This window comes from Carassius gibelio, chromosome B5 (assembly GCF_023724105.1).
Source record: "Carassius gibelio isolate Cgi1373 ecotype wild population from Czech Republic chromosome B5, carGib1.2-hapl.c, whole genome shotgun sequence".
Classification (NCBI taxonomy): Eukaryota; Metazoa; Chordata; class Actinopteri; order Cypriniformes; family Cyprinidae; genus Carassius; species Carassius gibelio.
Window position 1 is genome coordinate 29,330,745 of NC_068400.1, and position 18,897 is coordinate 29,349,641.

General features: G+C 35.9%; 2 protein-coding genes across 4 annotated transcripts; one reads left to right on the plus strand and one right to left on the minus strand.

The window, feature by feature from the left end:
* Nucleotides 1-2,471: 2,471 nt before the first annotated feature.
* On the plus strand, nucleotides 2,472-3,724 carry LOC127957082 (ER membrane protein complex subunit 6-like). Of its 3 annotated transcripts, none has more exons than XM_052555454.1 (2): nucleotides 2,472-2,511; nucleotides 2,964-3,724. In XM_052555454.1, exon 2 carries the CDS (start codon nucleotides 2,983-2,985, stop codon nucleotides 3,313-3,315), a length of 333 nt encoding a protein of 110 aa, XP_052411414.1. In that variant the 5' UTR covers nucleotides 2,472-2,511; nucleotides 2,964-2,982; the 3' UTR covers nucleotides 3,316-3,724. The 3 variants fall into 3 exon arrangements, with proteins under 3 accessions (XP_052411414.1, XP_052411413.1, XP_052411412.1); XM_052555453.1 differs by lacking the exon at nucleotides 2,472-2,511 and adding an exon at nucleotides 2,640-2,884; XM_052555452.1 differs by lacking the exon at nucleotides 2,472-2,511 and adding an exon at nucleotides 2,643-2,861.
* A 7,555-nt stretch (nucleotides 3,725-11,279) lies between these two features.
* Nucleotides 11,280-18,825, minus strand: LOC127957080 (P2X purinoceptor 5). Its single transcript, XM_052555450.1, has 12 exons — nucleotides 18,506-18,825; nucleotides 17,547-17,697; nucleotides 17,004-17,075; nucleotides 16,731-16,806; nucleotides 14,754-14,838; nucleotides 14,524-14,604; nucleotides 13,411-13,552; nucleotides 12,770-12,909; nucleotides 12,374-12,467; nucleotides 12,215-12,280; nucleotides 12,018-12,103; nucleotides 11,280-11,930 (listed from the first exon to the last, which is right to left on the minus strand). The coding sequence occupies exons 1-12, from the start codon at nucleotides 18,637-18,639 to the stop codon at nucleotides 11,636-11,638; spliced, it is 1,422 nt and encodes a 473-aa protein (XP_052411410.1). The 5' UTR covers nucleotides 18,640-18,825; the 3' UTR covers nucleotides 11,280-11,635.
* Between the last annotated feature and the right edge of the window lie 72 nt (nucleotides 18,826-18,897).

Consider the following 18,897-nt stretch of genomic DNA (forward strand, 5'->3'; position numbering starts at 1 on the left):
CTAAAACCTAGTTCTGCTTAACTGGGAGTATTAAGTTACACTACTAAATAGCTATGCACTCCTAAATAGCCCTCCCGCCTCCACCAATATGTTAGAATCATTTTTGTGCTTTATTTTTTTACCCGTTTTTATTTTTTTACCTCATCAAAGCTTTTATTTTAAAACAAAGACACTTGCACTTGCACAGTGCACTTAAATTTTTTGGACTCAGACCCCTCTATTTATTTGTGTATAAATATAAAGTTTTTTTTGTATGCAAGGAAGGAGTGATTGTTATAAATAAAATGTTTTTTTTTTCAGCTCATTTGTGTTGTAATAATTGTCAGAAACAGAAGTATAACAGTAAATAAATATCGGTTCTGCATATCGGTTATCGGGTACATAAACATGCAAATAATCGGTATCGGTATCGGTTATAAAAAATCAATATCGGTCCATCACTAGTTGTAAGCTCCGGTGAGAAGTGACAAATGAAAGTGCAGAGAAGAGAGTGAAACAAAACACCAATCACATATTAGAAGTATAAAACAAGGATTAGTAAATACATTAAATAATGTTGGAGTTTTGTATATAAGCCAACAGGAGTTTTCCCTTGCTGTAAACAAAACTTATTTATTACAAGAAAAGCATCTCAATGGCGCTTATGCTACACCTTCGCCTACTTCATTCTCTGGAATGCCACTCTCTTGTGAGCGAGTGTACAACAGTTAGGACAAATGATTATTATTCATAAGTTATTAGTTATTATATATTAGTAGTTAGACATCAAAATGTATGTATCTGAATATCTTTATACCTTATAGCTGAGGAGTTGGAATGAGTGACAGTAAGCTTTTACATGCTGAGTTCTGCTCTCAGGGTCATGGTTGCCATGTCACAGAGGTTATCGGGACCTCCCATTTATGTGACCAATGAGTGATTATAACATTTATGCATGTTAGAAAATAAATTAATTATATTTAGTCTGCCTTTTAACTAGACAGCCCTAGGAGATAACTGTCATTTGCTGTCACCCTGATGTCCAGGGTATCAGATATGCGTCTCTAGAGAGACCTATAGCCTCGGACTTCTTATTATTTGTCACCATATATGATCCAAGTTTTATATCCATTTGTGTAGAATTTCTTAGTTTATCCATGTACTGATGTAGTTCTGTTGGACTAGAACTACTGGTGTCTTGAACATGTACACAGAGCATTCTACAAACTGAAGCTGACTTCTGTGGATGAAACTGCAAACTAATTTCTTCAGTAAATTCTTCTCGGTATTTGATCGCATCTCTGACTCCTGTTATTCATTCATCATAACTGGTCCTTGGGTTTTAACTGTAAAGTCCCCCACACCCTATAATAAACTGTAAATTATTGTCCATCGATGTGAATGCTAATATAGGTACTTTACTAGTTATTGTTCTTAGTGTAAACTGCATAATTCAAAGATTCGCATTAATTTTTTAATACTATGTATAAATATTTTATATATAAAATCTAACACATTTTTCCTATAAATAAACACAGTACACATGTAAACAAGACCTTTTATTTTGAATTGATTAATCATTTTGCATCCCTAGTAAACTGCTCTTAAAACAAACATAATATCTAACTTGACTCACAAGTGTTTTCCATTTGTTGGTTGTGTTGTGTCCAGTCATGACAGATTTGCCAAGGTCACACAGAATGGAGACCACATAGTCTTGGATGGTACCAGCATCAAATGAAACATATATATATATATATATATATATATATATATATATATATATATATATATATATATATATATATATATTAATTTAATTTACATTTAATTTAATATATATATATATATATATATATCTATATATATATCTATATATATATATATATATAGATATATATATAGATATATATATATATATATATATCTATATATAGGAATGAATGCCATTAACTCAGCCATTCATAGCCTAACAGAGATGAATGACAGTACGGTTATCGATACCATCCCAAATATTTATTTATGATTGATTTATGATTGAAGATGAGTTTCACACTGCAATGCAAGAAGCATCAAACATGCTTTCAGTAGTTTGTATAAAACTGTTCTGAATGATTCGGACGGATTATTTAGTTTGGTTCGAGAGAACCGAGAGCTGTATCTTGTTAAACATTTATTAATAAGACTAATCAATAAGAAAAAAAAGTAAAACAACATGCATTTAGTATTTAGTCAAGTACTAACAGTTAAATACAGAGCAAAATTACATTAAGTTATTAACAGTTGAGAGAATACTATTTGATAAAAGACAAAAACAAACAATAATAATATGAAATAAACAAATGAAACAAACAAAACGAATTTATTTATTTATTTTTCACATTTTTGTGTGATTACGCATGCAGAATAATCATTACGGAGTTCAAATCAGCTCTCCGAAGCGAACAGTTTGAAAGAACCGATTCTTTCAAATGATTCCTACTTTCGAGCCCCACTTTTGAGCCTTCGCGGATCCCGTAGTGTGGGTTAAAGGTAAATTCAATAAACATAATAAAACTATAATATTTCTTACAATTTTACAAATAAATGTGTATTAATAGACACACCATTGCTTTGAATTAAGAACAAGATGGTCATGAAGATTAAATTAAATTTTACATTTAAATCCCATGATGCTTAGCGAGATAATGGCTGACCGAGAATTACACAAGCTGTGTTTTATCCAAAACTTGCCATGTTTTCCTGAATAATACATTCCTTATTGAAATACAGACTTACTCACATAGCGTATTATATTTGAGCGTTTGAAGTAACAAACGATGCTTTCTTGAATCACGGAGGCAGAAGCGTGATTTGTGTTCATCATTATTTTGATCCTAACGGTGAGTGGAGGAGGGGATTTAACGTCAGTCTAAAGTATGAGGTATTGTTCGGGTTCAACTGATGATCTGTGTTTCACATCTTTGTTATGTTTTGTCTCTCAGAGTGTTTCAGCATCACATCATGGCCACGGTAGCATCCAAACGCGAGGGACCGCAGTTCATCAGCGAGGGGGCCGTCAGAGGAAACAGCGCCGTGCTCGACTACTGCCGCACGTCCGTATCCGCGCTCTCCGGCGCCACGGCGGGCATCCTCGGCCTGACCGGACTCTACGGCTTCGTCTTTTATTTCCTTGCTTCTTTCCTGCTGTCCTTGCTCCTGATTCTCAAAGCCGGTCGCCGGTGGAATAAGTGCTTCAAATCTCGACGTCTGCTCTTCACCGGGGGCCTCGTGGGCGGCCTGTTTACTTACGTGCTGTTCTGGACTTTCCTCTACGGAATGGTGCATGTGTACTAAATGGACTCGGACATTACAAGCAGCCGTGTAGATGTAGAATAATGACAGAGATGTCTCAGGGTAGAGAGTGCTGATTGATGTACGACAGGTTTTATATGTGAGCTTACTTATGTTTAGCCGATAAAGCTTAAAATTATTTCGGAGTAAGTTACTTCTAATTGCACAGAAATTTAGAGATTTAAAAATGGTTTGTCGTCTTATTCTTTCCTTTGTAATTTAATATTTTTCTAATGCTTATTCAGGCAAAGCTGGGTTTGGATCTAGTGTGACAGCCCAACAGAGAAACTCATTTGTTTTCAGCTTGCTTTGTGTATGATGTGCAACAACACTCATCAATAAGAACCATGTTAAAACACACAATGCCAACTTTTTTATTTCAGATAATAAATAATTCACCTGGTGGATTAAATTGTTTTGTGTCTTACATGATGTTAAATTATTTGTTTTTAATAGGTTACTACTCATCCTATAATGTGCCTATCATTGAAGTTCTGTAAGTGCTCAAGGTTTTTTTTTTTTTTTTTTTTTTAACAGATTATTAGTTTTATGTAATTTCAAACTGAACAGTTACAGTGACATGATCCTTTCCTAAATCATTCTAATATATTGATTTAATGCTCAAGAAAATATTTTGTCAAGATGCATTTATTAACAGGGGCAGCTGTGGCCTAATGGTTAGAGAGCTGGACTAGTTACTAGAAGGTCACTGGTTCAAGTCTTGGGGCTGGCAGGAGTTTTAGGTGGGAGGGAGTGAATGAACAGCACTCTCTTCCACCCTCAATACGCATGGTTGAAGTGCCCTTGAGCACCAGCAAGGCACTGAACCCCAGTTGCTCCCCGGGTGCTGGATATATAGCTGCCCACAGCTCCGGGTGTGTGTGTGTTCACTACTCATGGCTGTGTGTGTTAATTGCAGGGCACCAATTCCAAGTATGGGTTACCATACCTGGCAAATGTCACAACTTTCACTTTCACTTTAAAAGGTTAAAAACATTAAAAAGGACAAAATTAATTTTAAATGAAATTTAATTAATTATTTTAAAGGGGTCATATGATGCTAAAAATAACATTATTTTGTGTGTTTGGTGTAATGAAATGTGTTTATGTGGTTTAAGGTTAAAACAAAAACATTTTCCAACTAAAATACATAATTGATTCACCCCACCTTTCTGAAATAATTGATTTTTACAAAGATCATCCTTCTGAAAAGCAAGGTGTGCTCTGATTAGCCAGTTATCCAGTGCGTTGTGATTGGCTGAATACCTCAAGCATGTGACTGAAATGTTATGCCCCTTGCCATACTGTGATATTTAAAAAAATGTACTTCTAGACTGTGAGTCAGAAGTGCCAGACTGTCTTTGCAAAGTTGGAACTGCCCCACTTCATAGAAACATAAACATGCAGTGTTATGAAAATCTTCCCACATCTTAGATATGTGGGGGCATATCCATATTTTGGATAAAGGCTGAGAGGCTTGAGACTGTCCTATAGATTGCCAAGTAAATAACAGTGTCAAAGTCCAGAAAAGTATGAAAAGCATTGTCAGAAAAGTCCATCTGCCATTAGTAGTTCATTGGTAAAAAAGACGAACAAAGCTTGTAAGTGTTTGGAACAACATGGGGGTAAGTCATACAGGGTAAGTGATGAATGAAAAAATAATAATAATTTTTGGGTGGAGTATCCCTTTAAGTGGATATTTGAATTAAATGTTTTGTCAATATTACACAGAGGCGGACAGTAACTAAGTACATTTACTTGAGTATTGTACTTACGTGCTTACTGTCCTTATCGTGACAATGACACCCAAACTTCAAGGAGCCTACTAAAGAACAGAAAGAGGCATGGATCCTCAAGATCATCATGCTTCTAGATGATAACAGGAGGTTCTGTGCAAGACCTGCAACAGGAAACACCTGTTTATATTGCACGACCTAGCTGTGAATACTGATGCTGAGACTGAACCCAAGGAAACCTTGTGTCTTGTGAGTACCACAATAGGTATCTTGTATGCAGACCGTTAGCGGCAGCCACAGAGTCCTCTTGAAAGTTAATAAAGTGATCATTGCAAATGTGGATGCACGATTGGAAATGTAGGCAGCAAGAATATTATGGTTTAGAATTTTTAAATAAGTTTTTTTATTTTAATATTTTCAAATAATTTCAGTTTAGTTTCAGTTAGTTTCATTAATGGTTTTGTAAGTTTAATGTTTAGTTTTTTTTTTTTTTTTTTTTTTGAACACATTTCTATTTAGTTTTAGTAATTATAGTTTAGCAGAATTAATGGATGACTTCCAGTTTAGACAAAAGCAAGACATTTAATTTTAGCAATGTTGAATGTTTGCACAGTTTACAGCTAACACTTGTGCAAACCTCTTAATAATGAAAATAAAATACTTTTTACAATTGAACAAAACGTGCAACTCATATGTGTAAAATGTATTAATTCATATTCATTTTTATATACATTCATTTTAAACATGTAATCTTGTTAAACATGCCAATAGTTTACAAACAATCTAATCAACATATTAAGAGCTAGGCTACTAGAAAGCTACAGGCAGTTGAGTTTTTATTCTGCAGGACAATGGCCCTCCAGTGCTGGATTTGAGAAAACCAGTTCTTTGTAATCATCAGTGAAACACTATAAACTTTATTATTGTCCATCAGTGTTTTCAATGCATTGATTTGTTGGATCTTTTCACAGAGGAGCCACCGGTACACACTACTGTATGTCCCATCTCTCCCACTATTAACGTACACAAACAATATAAAACGCTTTAGAACTTACAGAGCCCAACGCATGACCTTCAAGGAAAAAAAAATAGTGCCCACGATTTACTAATTAGTTCCCTCAATGTCCTAAAACATGATTTAGCAAATTGAGGGAATGAATTAGTAAATCGTGCTGACAATTTATAAATCGAGGGAATGAGATAGTAAATCAGGCACATGATTTAGCCTTTTTTCCCTGCATGCCATGTGCGGGGCTCCGTAGAAACTGGTGATCTATTCTAAACATAGACAGTAAAATAAATGGACACAGCAACCCCATTGGATTCAACGGAGACAAGTGAAGTCAATTAGAAGCACGCACTTCCTGGGGGTCAAGCATACTGCGCAGACTCAAACTGAGCTTGATGACATCGTGACATGAGCAACCTGTCTGACAATTGTAAGTCCTCTAATAGCCGTGCCAAGAGAAATCTGAATTCCTCATATTTTCTCTAATGCAGATTTGCTTTTTAAAACATTAGGAAGATTAGACCCTTCCTGTTGAGCAAGCCACACAACTTCTTGTCCAAGTTCTTGTTCTCTCCAGACTGGACTATTTTAATGCTCTCCTGACGGGCCTTCCTGCATATACCATCAAGCCTCTGGAACTGATCCAGAATGCAGCAGCAAGAGTTGTCTTCAATGAGCCAATAAAAAGCTCACGTCACTCCTCTCCTCATCAGGTTACACTGGTTACCAGTAGCCGCTCACATCAAATTCAAGGTACTGATGCTTACCTACAAGACGACCACTGGTGCAGCACCAATATACCTAAACTCACTGGTTCATACTTATATGCCCTCCAGAAGCTTGCGTTCCGCAAGTAAACGTTGCCTTGTGGTGCCATCCCAAAATCACTCTCGCTGACCTTTTCCTGGACTGTGCCCAGCTGGTGGAATGACCTCCCAATCTCAATTCGAACAGCTGAGCCTTTACCCATTTTCAAAAAACATCTAAAAAGACATATCTTTTTCACCAACACTTGACAAACTAATACTAGCACTTACCTTTTCTTTTCTATTCTATTCCAGAAAAAAAAAACAAGCTACATGTTCTGTGCTAGACGAAATGAGACTCGTCATGGCTCTTGCATACTGTTGTTGTTTTCTCATTGGTCTGATTGCTTCTGTTCTTCTAATTTGTAAGTCGCTTTGGATAAAAGTCTCTGCTTCAGTGTAAACGTAATGTCTGTAAGGTGCAAAATATTGAGGCCCCTTTATCCAGTTTGGATGCGTTTCATTCTAATTGGTCAAAGGCCCTAATTCTTTTTATGACTAGTAGCTTATATTCCATTACAGAGATTCAGACAAGTAATGAGTTTGCATTTACAGTATTATATGAAATCAACTTTTAGTCTCCTTGTTATGGTCAAAAAAAAATTATAGTCTACATTTTTAGATGCAGTAGGCTATATGATATAGCCCATGATCACTAGATTTTATTCAGGTGTTACTGTAACAATTTTGTAAATGGTGATCAGCAACCAAATATTGGTAATGTGGAAGTGACTGCCTTTTATGGCCTTGGCATGACATTTTGTAGACAATGCAAATGCAGAGTACAGTAACTTCAAAATAGTGGTAAAAATAAAGTTTGAGCTCAGAAATTTTTAATGTAGATCATTTTAATCACAAAAACATCTAATTTACAAATTTCCAGTGTCCTACCTATAGTTATTTTGGTTGGACAAATAAAAAATGTTTAAAATAATTTTTCTCAGTTGCACTTTAGCAAGTTAAGATCTTTTGCCTTTGTAGGGCAGCAGACATCAAACAACTCCAATGAGTGCTTCTCTACAATCAAGAAACCATCTCCCAATCCTGTCAGACTGCCTACAGTTTCCCAGCCCCAAAATGAATACACCAACGAACCCCTCCATTTCAAGTAAAATTTTTGAGTGTCTGTACTTTTAGTATTATTATATAGTTATATAGTATTATTCTTTGGAAACCTATGAATGTATTGAATTGTACTTTTCACTCCACTACATTTATATCAAGATCCTCAAAGCAGAAAGTCCAATACAGTTATGTTGCTGGGTTTTAGGGGTTACAGAGCCACTAAAAGGTTAGCCGCTTGCTAACGGTTGCTAAGTTCACTTGCCAGTACCACATACACAGAGTAAGGAGAAATGTCTGATAGGACAATGGCGAATAATTTGCAGATCACATCGTGAAGGAATTAGATGTGAGCTTAACATCTTGATGTCTGTCAGTTATCATCGTCTATCGGCCCAACCCTAAAGTTTAACATGTCACAATAATAAAACAGTGCATTGACATGAAAAAGGAAACTTACTTTTGGTACGGAAGTACTTTTAAAAGGAGGTAACTAACTTGTACTTTTACTTAAGTAAAAATCTGTCTTTACAACTTTTAAGGTTACTTGTAATGGAGTAGCCTAATATTTGATCAGCAGTTTCTGTAGGCTACTTTCACTTAAATAGGCTAACTTTAATGGAGTTGTGTACTTTGTCTGCCTCTGATATTAAACAAGGATCTGATCTTCCTTTAAGTGTAAACAACATCAATCTTCGGTGCCCTTTGCAAGCATTTGTAATAACGGTTTATTTTGTATTATGTTATGTATTTTGACAGTAATTCAGTGAAACCATATTTAAACCATATTACATTTTAAGGTAAAAATGAGTTCATGGCATCAACACATATCAAAAAAGTTGGGACAAGGCCATGTTTACCACTGTGTGGCATCCCCTCTTCTTTTTATAACAGTCTGCAAACATCTGGAGACTGAGGAGACAAGTTCTTCAAGTTTAGGAATAGCAATGTTGTCCCATTTGGGTCTAATACAGGCTTCTAGTTGCTCAACTGTCTTAGGTCTTCTTTGTTGCATCTTCCTCTTTATGATGCACCAAAAGTTTTCTGTGGGTCAAAGATCTGGACTGCAGGCTGGCCATTTCAGTACCCAGATCCTTCTTCTATGCAGCCATGATGTAATTGATGCAGTATGTGGTCTGGCATTGACATGTTGGAAAATGCAAGGTCTTCCCTGAAAGAGACGATGTCTGGATGGGAGCATATGTTGTTCTAGAACTTGGATATACCTTTCAGCATTGATATACCTTTCCAGATGTGTAATCTGCCCATGCCACTCACTCATGCAACCCCATACCATCAGAGATGAACGCTTCTGAACTGAGCACTGATAAGAACTTGGGTTGTCCTTGTCCTCTTTAGTCGAGATGACATGGCGTCCCAGTTTTCCAAAAAGTACTTCAAATTTTAATTAGTCTGATCACAGAACAGTTTTCCACTTTGCCACAGTCCATTTTAAATTAGCTTTGGCCCAGAGAAAACGCCTGCGCTTCTGGATCATGTTTAGATATGGCTTCTTTTTTGACCTATAGAGTTTTAGTCGGCAACGGCAAATGGCACGGTGGATTGTGTTCACAGACAATGTTTTCTGGAAGTATTCCTGAGCCCATGTTGTGATTATCATTACAGTAGCATTCCTGTATGAGATACAGTGCCGTCTAAGGGCCCGAAGATCAAGGGCATCCAGTATGGTTTCTGGCCTTGACCCTTACACACAAGAGATTGTTCCAGATTCTCTGAATCTTTGGAAGATATTATGCACTGTAGATGGGACACTGATGATGATAACATTAAACTCTTTGCAATTTTTCTCTGAGAAACTCCTTTCTGATATTGCTCGACTGTTTTTCGCAGCAGCATTGGGGGAATTGGTGATCCTCTGCCCATCTTTTTTTTTTTGGGGGGGGGGGGGGGGGGGGGGTGTTAACAGTTACAATTACAATACAATACAATCTTCCCACCCCCCCCCCCCCCCCACCCCCCCACAGCTTAAGAGAAAAAAATGGAGGGATTTTTATATTATTTTTTTATAAATAATAATAATTCCTCTGCCCATCTTGACTTCTGAGAGACACTACCACTCTGAGAGGCTCTTTTTTATACCCAGTCATGTTGCCAATTGACCTAATAAGTCACAAATTGGTCCTCCAGCTGTTCCTCATATGTACATTTAACTTTTCTGGCCTCTTATTGCTACCTGTCCCAACTTTTTTGGATTGTAAAGCTCTCATGAAATCCAAAATGAAAAATTTGGCATGACATTTCAAAATGTGTCACTTTTAACATATATATATATCCAGTTGAAAATAGATTCAGATGTGTGACGATTCAAATCGGTAAAGATGTTTAACAAATCGTGATTCATTTAGAGGTAGAAGTTTATAATAATGCACGTCTGAGGAAAACTTATATAAAAGTGTCTTTATAAAAGTGTAGATGGTACTTTTTCTTTTCATCTTGCCTCTGTGTAATGCATATTTAAGTTCATAAGTACAGCTTTGCTTTGTTTATAGTGTAAACAGTAGGCTACATGCTGGCAGAGAGTGAATCTGCATCTCATTCAGCTCGTCCAGGGGTTTCATGCAGATATTTTTATGTAAAGTCTAATCAAACTGAAGTCAACCATTCTGTTTCTGATTAAAAATGTGAAATTATACAATTTAATTTAGATTAAAAACTGCTCATTTTGAATGTATTCAGTTTGAATGTATTTATTGTTTGGATCATGATTAATATGCAGTGGTCACTTGTAAATTTTAAATGGAAAGAGCACAGACAAAACCTTGGTTTGTTTATATGAAGATATTTAATTTATTTGTGTTACTTATTTATTTGATTTGAGGCTTGTTTTAAAATTTAAATTAAGTTTTGTTATTTACATTTACATTACATTACAAAGCGACTTACATGAGGAAAATAGAAGCAATCAAAACCAACAAAAAGCAATAATATGCAATCATTTTGTCCAAGCAATAATAAAAGGACACCCTTTAATTTCTAATTTGTAAAAAAAAAAAATAATAATTTACTTGAATCGAATAGTAAAATCTAAATCATTATTTGAATTGTGAGTTGAGTGAATCATGACATCCCTAATATATATGTTCATGTTTATTTGTTGTTTATGTTAATATTAATATATAACTAAAGGTTTTGGGGTTTTTTTTGCATCCCAGCAACTGAGATGGTCCTTCCTGAGAGTTGGTGCCCTACACAAATTGCATATTTTGCGTATATAGAGCGGCGGTACTGCCCTTACCAAATTACTTGCTTTTTTACGAGTCTCATGAGTCACGAGTTCAAGTCAAGTCTCGAATCAGCTGTTCACGAGTTCAAGTCAAGTACCAAGTCTTTATTTATGCAACTTTAGTGCAACTCAAGTCCAAGTCACAGTTTGCATCTCTGTTGTACGCTTTTCACATTTACTCAAGATGAAAGTAATACAATGACCCAAGCATTTTTTGTCAAATATGTTAACATTTATTCAACCTTGCTTTGACAATTTTTGATGTCAGGCCATATTTATTAAATCATTTATATTCATCTTATTTCAAATACTTTGTAACAAAAACTTCCATTGCCATTTAAAACACTAGGAGAACATAACACCACTGGCAGTATTCCTCTTTGGTATGACTGAGAATAGACCCGCTATAATACCTCCTTTCATACATTCACAGTAAATCCAATGGGATTCAGCATCAAAAAATCCTCTACTGGTTGCGTGGTGTTCTCAGGGTGGAAACGGGAGAAATGGTCTGTTTTTCGGTAGCATGCTGAGTCCTGAATGACACTGTGCCCTGTGGCTTTCTCTCAGAACTGTGGGTTTTGAGTGCTGAGCCTATGGGCTGGATCTGTTTCTCTGGGTTGTTATTGGGCTGACATGACACTGATGTCAATGGCTGCATCTCTGTTCCCTGTTTCTCCTCTCTCTTGTGCCGCCCATCTTGGTGATGATGACAGTGGTGTCTCACATGCTTTCTCTCTCTCTGCTTTCCAGATTGCTTTCTGTGGGGGCAAATCGAATATAATAATCCACTGCATCTTTAGAATCTTTCAGGTAAATCTTTTTAAGAAGACAAGACACATGCTTACTTTGTGACTGCCTCAAATTTTGTCTCTCGGTATAAGGAGCTTTTGTTCATCATGTAAAGAAGAATCATGTCACAGACAAAAACCCCCTGTGGAATGAGACGAACACCAATCACACAAGATTCTCAGAAAGATTTTGTTTTGTGCCTTTTATACTTCAGTTATTAGCGACGACATCTGTAACTAGCTTATATACTCACAGCACCCATTAAAGCAAGCCCAGAGCCAATGCTGATCACTGTAGGAATGATACTGAATCTCCCAGCCTAAAAACAGATTAACACCATATTTTTATAATGTCACCATAACCCTAATCAGAGGAATCTTTAAGAATTTTAAGGAAAATTTGTATTTCTTACCTTTCCATTAACTAATATATCAAAGCGAATGCCATACACTTTAAATAGATTGCGATAGGTTTGACCTGCTGCATCATTGTAGTATCGAGCAAATCTGAATAAAGAGAGAAACATGTCACCCAATGTTATGATACTATTTCAAAATCTAATTGCTTTTAACAAAAGCAAAAAATAAAGGTTTAAGTGATTTTATAGTAATAAATAAATACAATTATTTAAAAAACTAGCAACTCCAAAATCCTCTTTGTCAGTGAATCATTTCTATTACATTCAGCTTTGCTGGCATTTTTTATTGAGTTGAGTTTTTAAGAAATCATGTGCAGTTAGCAAAGTAAGCAAAACAACTGAATCACTTACAGAACCTTGTTTTATGAGATAAAATTAATAAATCAATACCTGAAGTTGTATCCCGAAATGGCAGAGTTCTTGGAATTTTTAAAGGAATCTAAGCGTGTGAAGCTATATTCAGGGTTACATTGAGATTCATCTTTATCCAAATCACAATTCCATTCGATTCCAACTGCAATTGAACCACCCTGTGTGTGTATAGAAAACAATGATATCAGTCAAAAATTACCCTCAGCATTAAATATAGGGCATTATGATATTCCTTTGCTGTTCTGGCAATTCACATTTCCATTCCATTTTAAATTTTTCCATTTTTCCAAGTCATTAAAGTTTGTTAAGCACGATAGCATAAATAAATAATGCATTCGTATTAAATAGTGTATTCATATTAGTGCCAGTACACACTTTTGCTTGGAAATATTGGCATACAGTGCAAACTTGTTTAGAATTTTAAATCCATAACTGATGCTTCACAGGTCACTTTTCTGGTAAAAAATTGTTCTTGTGGTTGGGTTGGGTTGTGTTGGGTTAAATGCAGAGCAACAACTCCGAGTAAGGGTTACCATACTTGGCAAATGTCACAACTTTCACTTTCACTTACATTGAGCTGCTGCTTGAATCTCAACTACCTGTGTGTTTACAGTGATGGAGACTTTGTTTTAACTTGCTGTGTCGTTTGAAGCACTTGCCTTTGTTGCCAAATCCTGGAAACTGTGTCCAGTCCAGTTAATCACATCTCCCACACCAAAGATGGGACAATAGGGGTGATGGTCCTTATCATATCTGCACATTTTCAGATAAGTGCTGTTGGTTGTAGGCAGGAGGTTCGATCTTAAAGTGAGGGAGAAAAAAACTTAGAAGCAGTATCTGAAACAGCTCCTACCATTTGCTTGATCTACAATGTGATGACTTTGCAGAGATCATGCCAGTAAGGACAGAGGAACAACTGTCACTCTGTCAGCGGAACAGGCAAGGCACAGGATAGCAAGATTATAAGTCTCAGTTCATGCACCACACGCTGAGCTGGTATAAATAGAGATGAGTAAGTGAGAGGTATTCAGAGCAGCTTGTGCTATTATACTGTGACATTAGTATCCCAACATAAGCAAGCGAGTCTGCTCTTTCATACCGCTCCATGGTGGGAGATTTAGAGATTTTTTTGTATATAGCATTTGTTTGGTATTTGTTTTTTACATTATATTTGGTATATTGCAATGGCAGCTCAGTTTTGATTAGTTTGTGTGCTCATTTAAAAGCGTAGTACTGGCTTTTAAATAACAGCTTGCCAGATGACACTGTATTTAAGCCATAGAAATGATCCTGTCTATGCACTTGTGAGTGAACTATGAACTTTACTATTCTGCAGGAGTCTGAAATGACAACCAAACATCCTGTGCTAACACAGGAACAAACCTGTTTCACTGCAGCATCTAAAAGGACAGTGCAAAAACTAAAGTCATATATGTATGATACTAGATTTTGAGTGGGTGTCTGTTATCACACAAACTAGAATTTCTTGTAATGACCTGGAGGTTTCACAAGGAAGGGTGTTAACAGTAGCATCCTGTGGGGGTAAAGATGTTTTACGCATTTTATAGTTGCTTCACCTAAAATTAAGACTGTGCTTTGCAAAGGAAATAACGTGCTAAATATTAAGCTGTAGAAAAAACTAGATGAAAAGCTTAGAAAAGACAATTACATGTTAGTTCAGTTCTATAATGCACAGATGAGTATAAACAATGATTTAGTTTTAAAAAAGTGATAACATTTATTTTGACTGACTTAATATTAATTTGACTTACTTGGAGAAGGCAAACTTTTGAAACTTGATGAAGTTCTTTACATAGATTGTGAAGTTTTCTGCCTTTGCCAGCAATGGCTGCCTGTTACAACATTTGAAACATAACAGGTTTTTTTCTTCTTCAAATAGTTTCATTTAGGCATGGATAATATATAATAGTGCAAAAAGCTGAGGTAGATGTATTGCAACTGAACATGGATTGAAAGAAATTGGTAAAAACTGTTTTCTTACGATGGTGTTCTGCTATGCTCAACAGGGCACCAGGCATGAATCTCACACGTTCTTGTGTCGTTTATACAGCGACCTGTCTTCACTCCTGAATAAACAACAATAAAATATAGTCCCTTTAAGGCTCAGTAATTTAAACATGCCAGTGGGTCATAGTAAAACACAATGTAACATATATTTTTTAATAAGAATCTTGCACTTTAACAAAGGTTGGTCTTTTATATAACTTCAGGCATGCAGTTGTAAACAGTGGTGAAATTGTAAAAAAAAAAAATAAAAAATAGGGTGGATAGTGTGGTCAGTTTCTTTTGTCCCATAGCTACATTTTTAAATGATTACAAAATTTGTCTAAAAAACTTAAAAAACTTTTTTTCTTCTGGGGGTCTAAAATGGAGAAATTTGAGCTAATACTGCTAATTAAACAATATTTTGCTGAATGTGTTTCTGTGCTGGCCCCTTGGCTGGTTTAGGGGTATCATGGATAAATAAATATGACAATAAAACCGCCCATAGATGGCCCATGAGTTACTGAATCATTCAAATGAAACGATTCGCTCAAAACAGCTGATTCAACTAGAAACAAAAAAAGTAAATGGACCGTTGAATCACTGACTCACATGATTCATTCAAAAACAGATTTATTCAAGGAATAAAGCACTGTGTTGCTCTACACTGTTGTATAAAATAATTAGCATATTTATGTGCTGATATTCAGAAAAATACATTGCTTGTGCAATGAATATAAACATATAAAAACTCATACATGGGTATTTATTGCTTGAATTAGAAGAGCATTCTAACTGCATTTTAATACACTTCATCGCACAGTGAACGTTTATGGACTCTCAAGTTGTGTTTTTGTTTGTTTTTCGGCTAAGTTGGTGACATACTCGTCAGCTCTCCTATCGTCTCTCAGTCCCTCACAGTCACAATGACATATTTCAGGGGAATGTCTTTAAATTCTGATCAAGGAAAAATCATACCTTCTGTTGTCTTCTTTTTAAAGAACTTCAAAAGTTGCACTTGAACCATTTTGCACAAACATTTTTGGAAACTTGCTTTAACTTGTGGCAGCTTGTTACAGAAACTAGTTCTGATTGGCCAATCGCTGTTATTTAGTTCATGAATAATCATAATTTGAGAATTTTGAAGGGGTCATATGATACGATTTACATTTTTTCTTTCTCTTTGGAGTGTTGCAAGCTCTTGGTGCATAAAGAAGATCTGTAAAGTTGCAAAGACTAAAGTCTCAAATACAAAGAGATATTCTTTATCAAACTTAAGACTCTAACACAACCCCCCTAAAGCGGCTCATTCAAACACACCCCCAAATGTCTACGTCACTATGTGGAAATATTTGCATAATGTCGCCCAAATGTTCATGCAAAGAAAGAACGCGTAGTTTCAGTAACCGCAATTAGTGTTGAAGCAGCCATGTCAGTGAGATGCTGTGTGTATCTAAGCGAAAGCAAAAGCACTTTATTTGGCCTTCGGAAAGTAGATGCATTTACAGTTACTGCGTTTCTGGTCTCAAATTGTAGCTTTTTACTTCTGACAGCTTATAAATGTGCGAATTTCTGTCATGATGGTTATTTTCCATACACTGAATGATGTAAAAAAAGTAATAAAGAGTTGGTTATTATTATTATTAAGTGTCTTTCCAACTCAGACTGCATTGGTTACAAAATAAGAACATTATTAATTGTCTTTACATTTATTTTGAAAGATGAAGCTTGCGATTATGGAAAGGGGCCGAATACACACAAAATAATACCTTTAAAAAGCACAATTTGACCCCTTTAATATTTAATTTGCACAATAAATTTAAATAAGACACAACATTATTAATCCGAAGGGAATGGTTAGGGGGGATGCTTTTTGTAATTTTTTTTTCCACCAGTGGATGCCATCCCCCCGCAATTCGAGCCATGGTTGTAAGAGAACAAAAGGTTTGGTATTTCATATAGGTTTTGTGCTTACCATGGCCTGCTATGACAGTTTCCCCTTCCACACATTCACTGTCATGAGTACAAAAACCATCTGGCACTTTAGGACTCTGAAATAAGTAAAAGGAACCAAACATATACAACAAACTCAGTGGTTTTAAAATGTACTGAGATAAAAAAAAAACTGCTATACAAACACAGCTCTCTAATTGAGAGACAGTACTGCTCTTTCCAATAGATGCCTCATATCTTTGTTTGCATAATTAGTGTTGGGAATAATAAAATAAAACAACAACCTGTCTCTTACCTCAGGGCAGTAACCCAGCTTCTGGTTGGGTGTCACTACATAATTTGTCACAATAAAGAAGACTCTGTCCCCCTGTTTGTAAAAAATAAATAAAATAAAAGACATGTTCTTGCAAAAGACATTTTAAACAGCAAATTAACTGATCAGAAAACTGACATTTGTGTCAAATATGATGCTCTCACTTCAGCTTGTTTTCCACGACAGAACCAACAAACTTTATTTTTTCAATCCTTATTTTTTTTAATCTTCTTCCATCTAAACAATCTTCACCTGTCATCTAACAAATGTCTGAAAGCTGTTAATTTACAGCTCTACTAATATTAAAATAACAGAAAATAGATGTTTCATTGTGTAACAGAATTAACAGAACTGACAAACTAAATGTTCAGTGTTCTAATTCAAAGCAAAAGTTTTGTCCCGTCACTGTTTGTAGGAATATCCATTATCAAATATATAAAACAGAGATTTTGAGAAAGACCGTTAACAGGTGGTTTTCAAATATATTTCCGCCAAAGCGAATATACAGGAAAGCGGTGTATTTACATGTGGGGGAATGACATAGTCCTCTGCACCCCATAGATGCAGACCAAACTGAGAGCTGTTGGTGAGATCTACACCCTTGAGTTTGGTGATCACAGAACTCTGGATGACTTCGTCGGTCTCCTGATATCCTTTCTTCCAAAGAAAAACCCACCTTTAAGAAGATGCACAAGCAAAAGTAAATAAACGGTGAGAAAAATAACATCTTGGGATTGTGGAAAGTATAAAAATACATTTTATTGGTTATTTAGAGTGTAAAGAAGAAGATCTGTGTGTGAGCTACAGAGAGCAATGCTGTCTCATTTCCTATAAATCACAAGTCTTACAGTATGGCCAACCAACACACCCCGAAGGACGATATTGTAATTTATAGATATCATTAAGTTAAAGTTCTAGATTCATTATTTCTTGCAGAAAGACAACTATTAAACAGTTTTAAAGGCCAATTATGTAATCAGGTTGGTGCTTTTGTGTGTAGCATATGGCCACAGCACATGTAATCCGTGTCATTTTACATCCAGCAGCTTTTGTTGCACTTTCATCGTGTAAGAACCCCAAACACTATTTGAACATTAAAAACAAAATGGGTATAACGTTTTTGTCTGGTTCTGGTAAATCTATAGACTAAATGGAGAATACTAATCTGAATAAAAATTTTTAAAAAAGTAGTTTTTTTAACATACATCCAAAACTTGCAAACCGAGCACCAGCAAGTCGAACAGTGCAGGCACACTGCAATGCTTTCAGTTTTTCCTTTGATATAAATAACATCCGAGACATGGTGCTCTAACTGTCGGCTTACATTCTGTATGTTGAAATTCATTTGCAATAACCATTTTAACATGAACCAACACTTAATGACCTATTATAATATGTGCTTTAAAGAGTCAATCTTCGAAACACTGACAGAGCCCGCTAGTTCACCTCAACGTCGTGATTTAGAGAAAGCACGAGACACCTACCCGATCAGATATCCAATCACTCCCAGCTGAAAGATTCTGAACAGTACTCCGACCTTTTTGTTTTTAGCGATGACAAATTTCTCGGTCTTGTAATCGAGCAGAGAGAAGAAAAAGTTCCCGAAGGTCTGAGCCATGCTCCTGTGTAAGTGACCGCGTCGAAGCAGATGTCAACTGCTCTGCGCAGACGGCGGTGCAGCCGGTTCTTTCCCCGAAATGCTGTGTCTAACCTGTGCTTTTTGATTCATCAGATTTTTTTCTTTCGTTCCGGAAATATTTCTTTATGTTGACAGTATTACTATCACTGATGCAACCTCTGATTCGAGCAGTACGTGCTTAAGCTGTTTTACGGACAAAACAAGTGTAACGTTTAAGGAGCTTTCAGACCAGAGCTA

Excerpts from the sequence above, each read along its gene's own strand:
- LOC127957082 (XM_052555454.1), top strand. The coding sequence starts at position 2,983 with ATGGCCACGGTAGCATCCAAACGCGAGGGACCGCAGTTCATCAGCGAG.
- LOC127957080 (XM_052555450.1), bottom strand. The coding sequence starts at position 18,639 with ATGGCTCAGACCTTCGGGAACTTTTTCTTCTCTCTGCTCGATTACAAG. Across the intron at positions 17,698-18,505 it reads GTGATTGGATATCTGATCGG|GTGGGTTTTTCTTTGGAAGA; the intron begins GTAGGTGTCTCG and ends ATCTTCTTAAAG. Across the intron at positions 12,910-13,410 it reads TCCAGGATTTGGCAACAAAG|GGTGGTTCAATTGCAGTTGG; the intron begins GCAAGTGCTTCA and ends ATACACACACAG.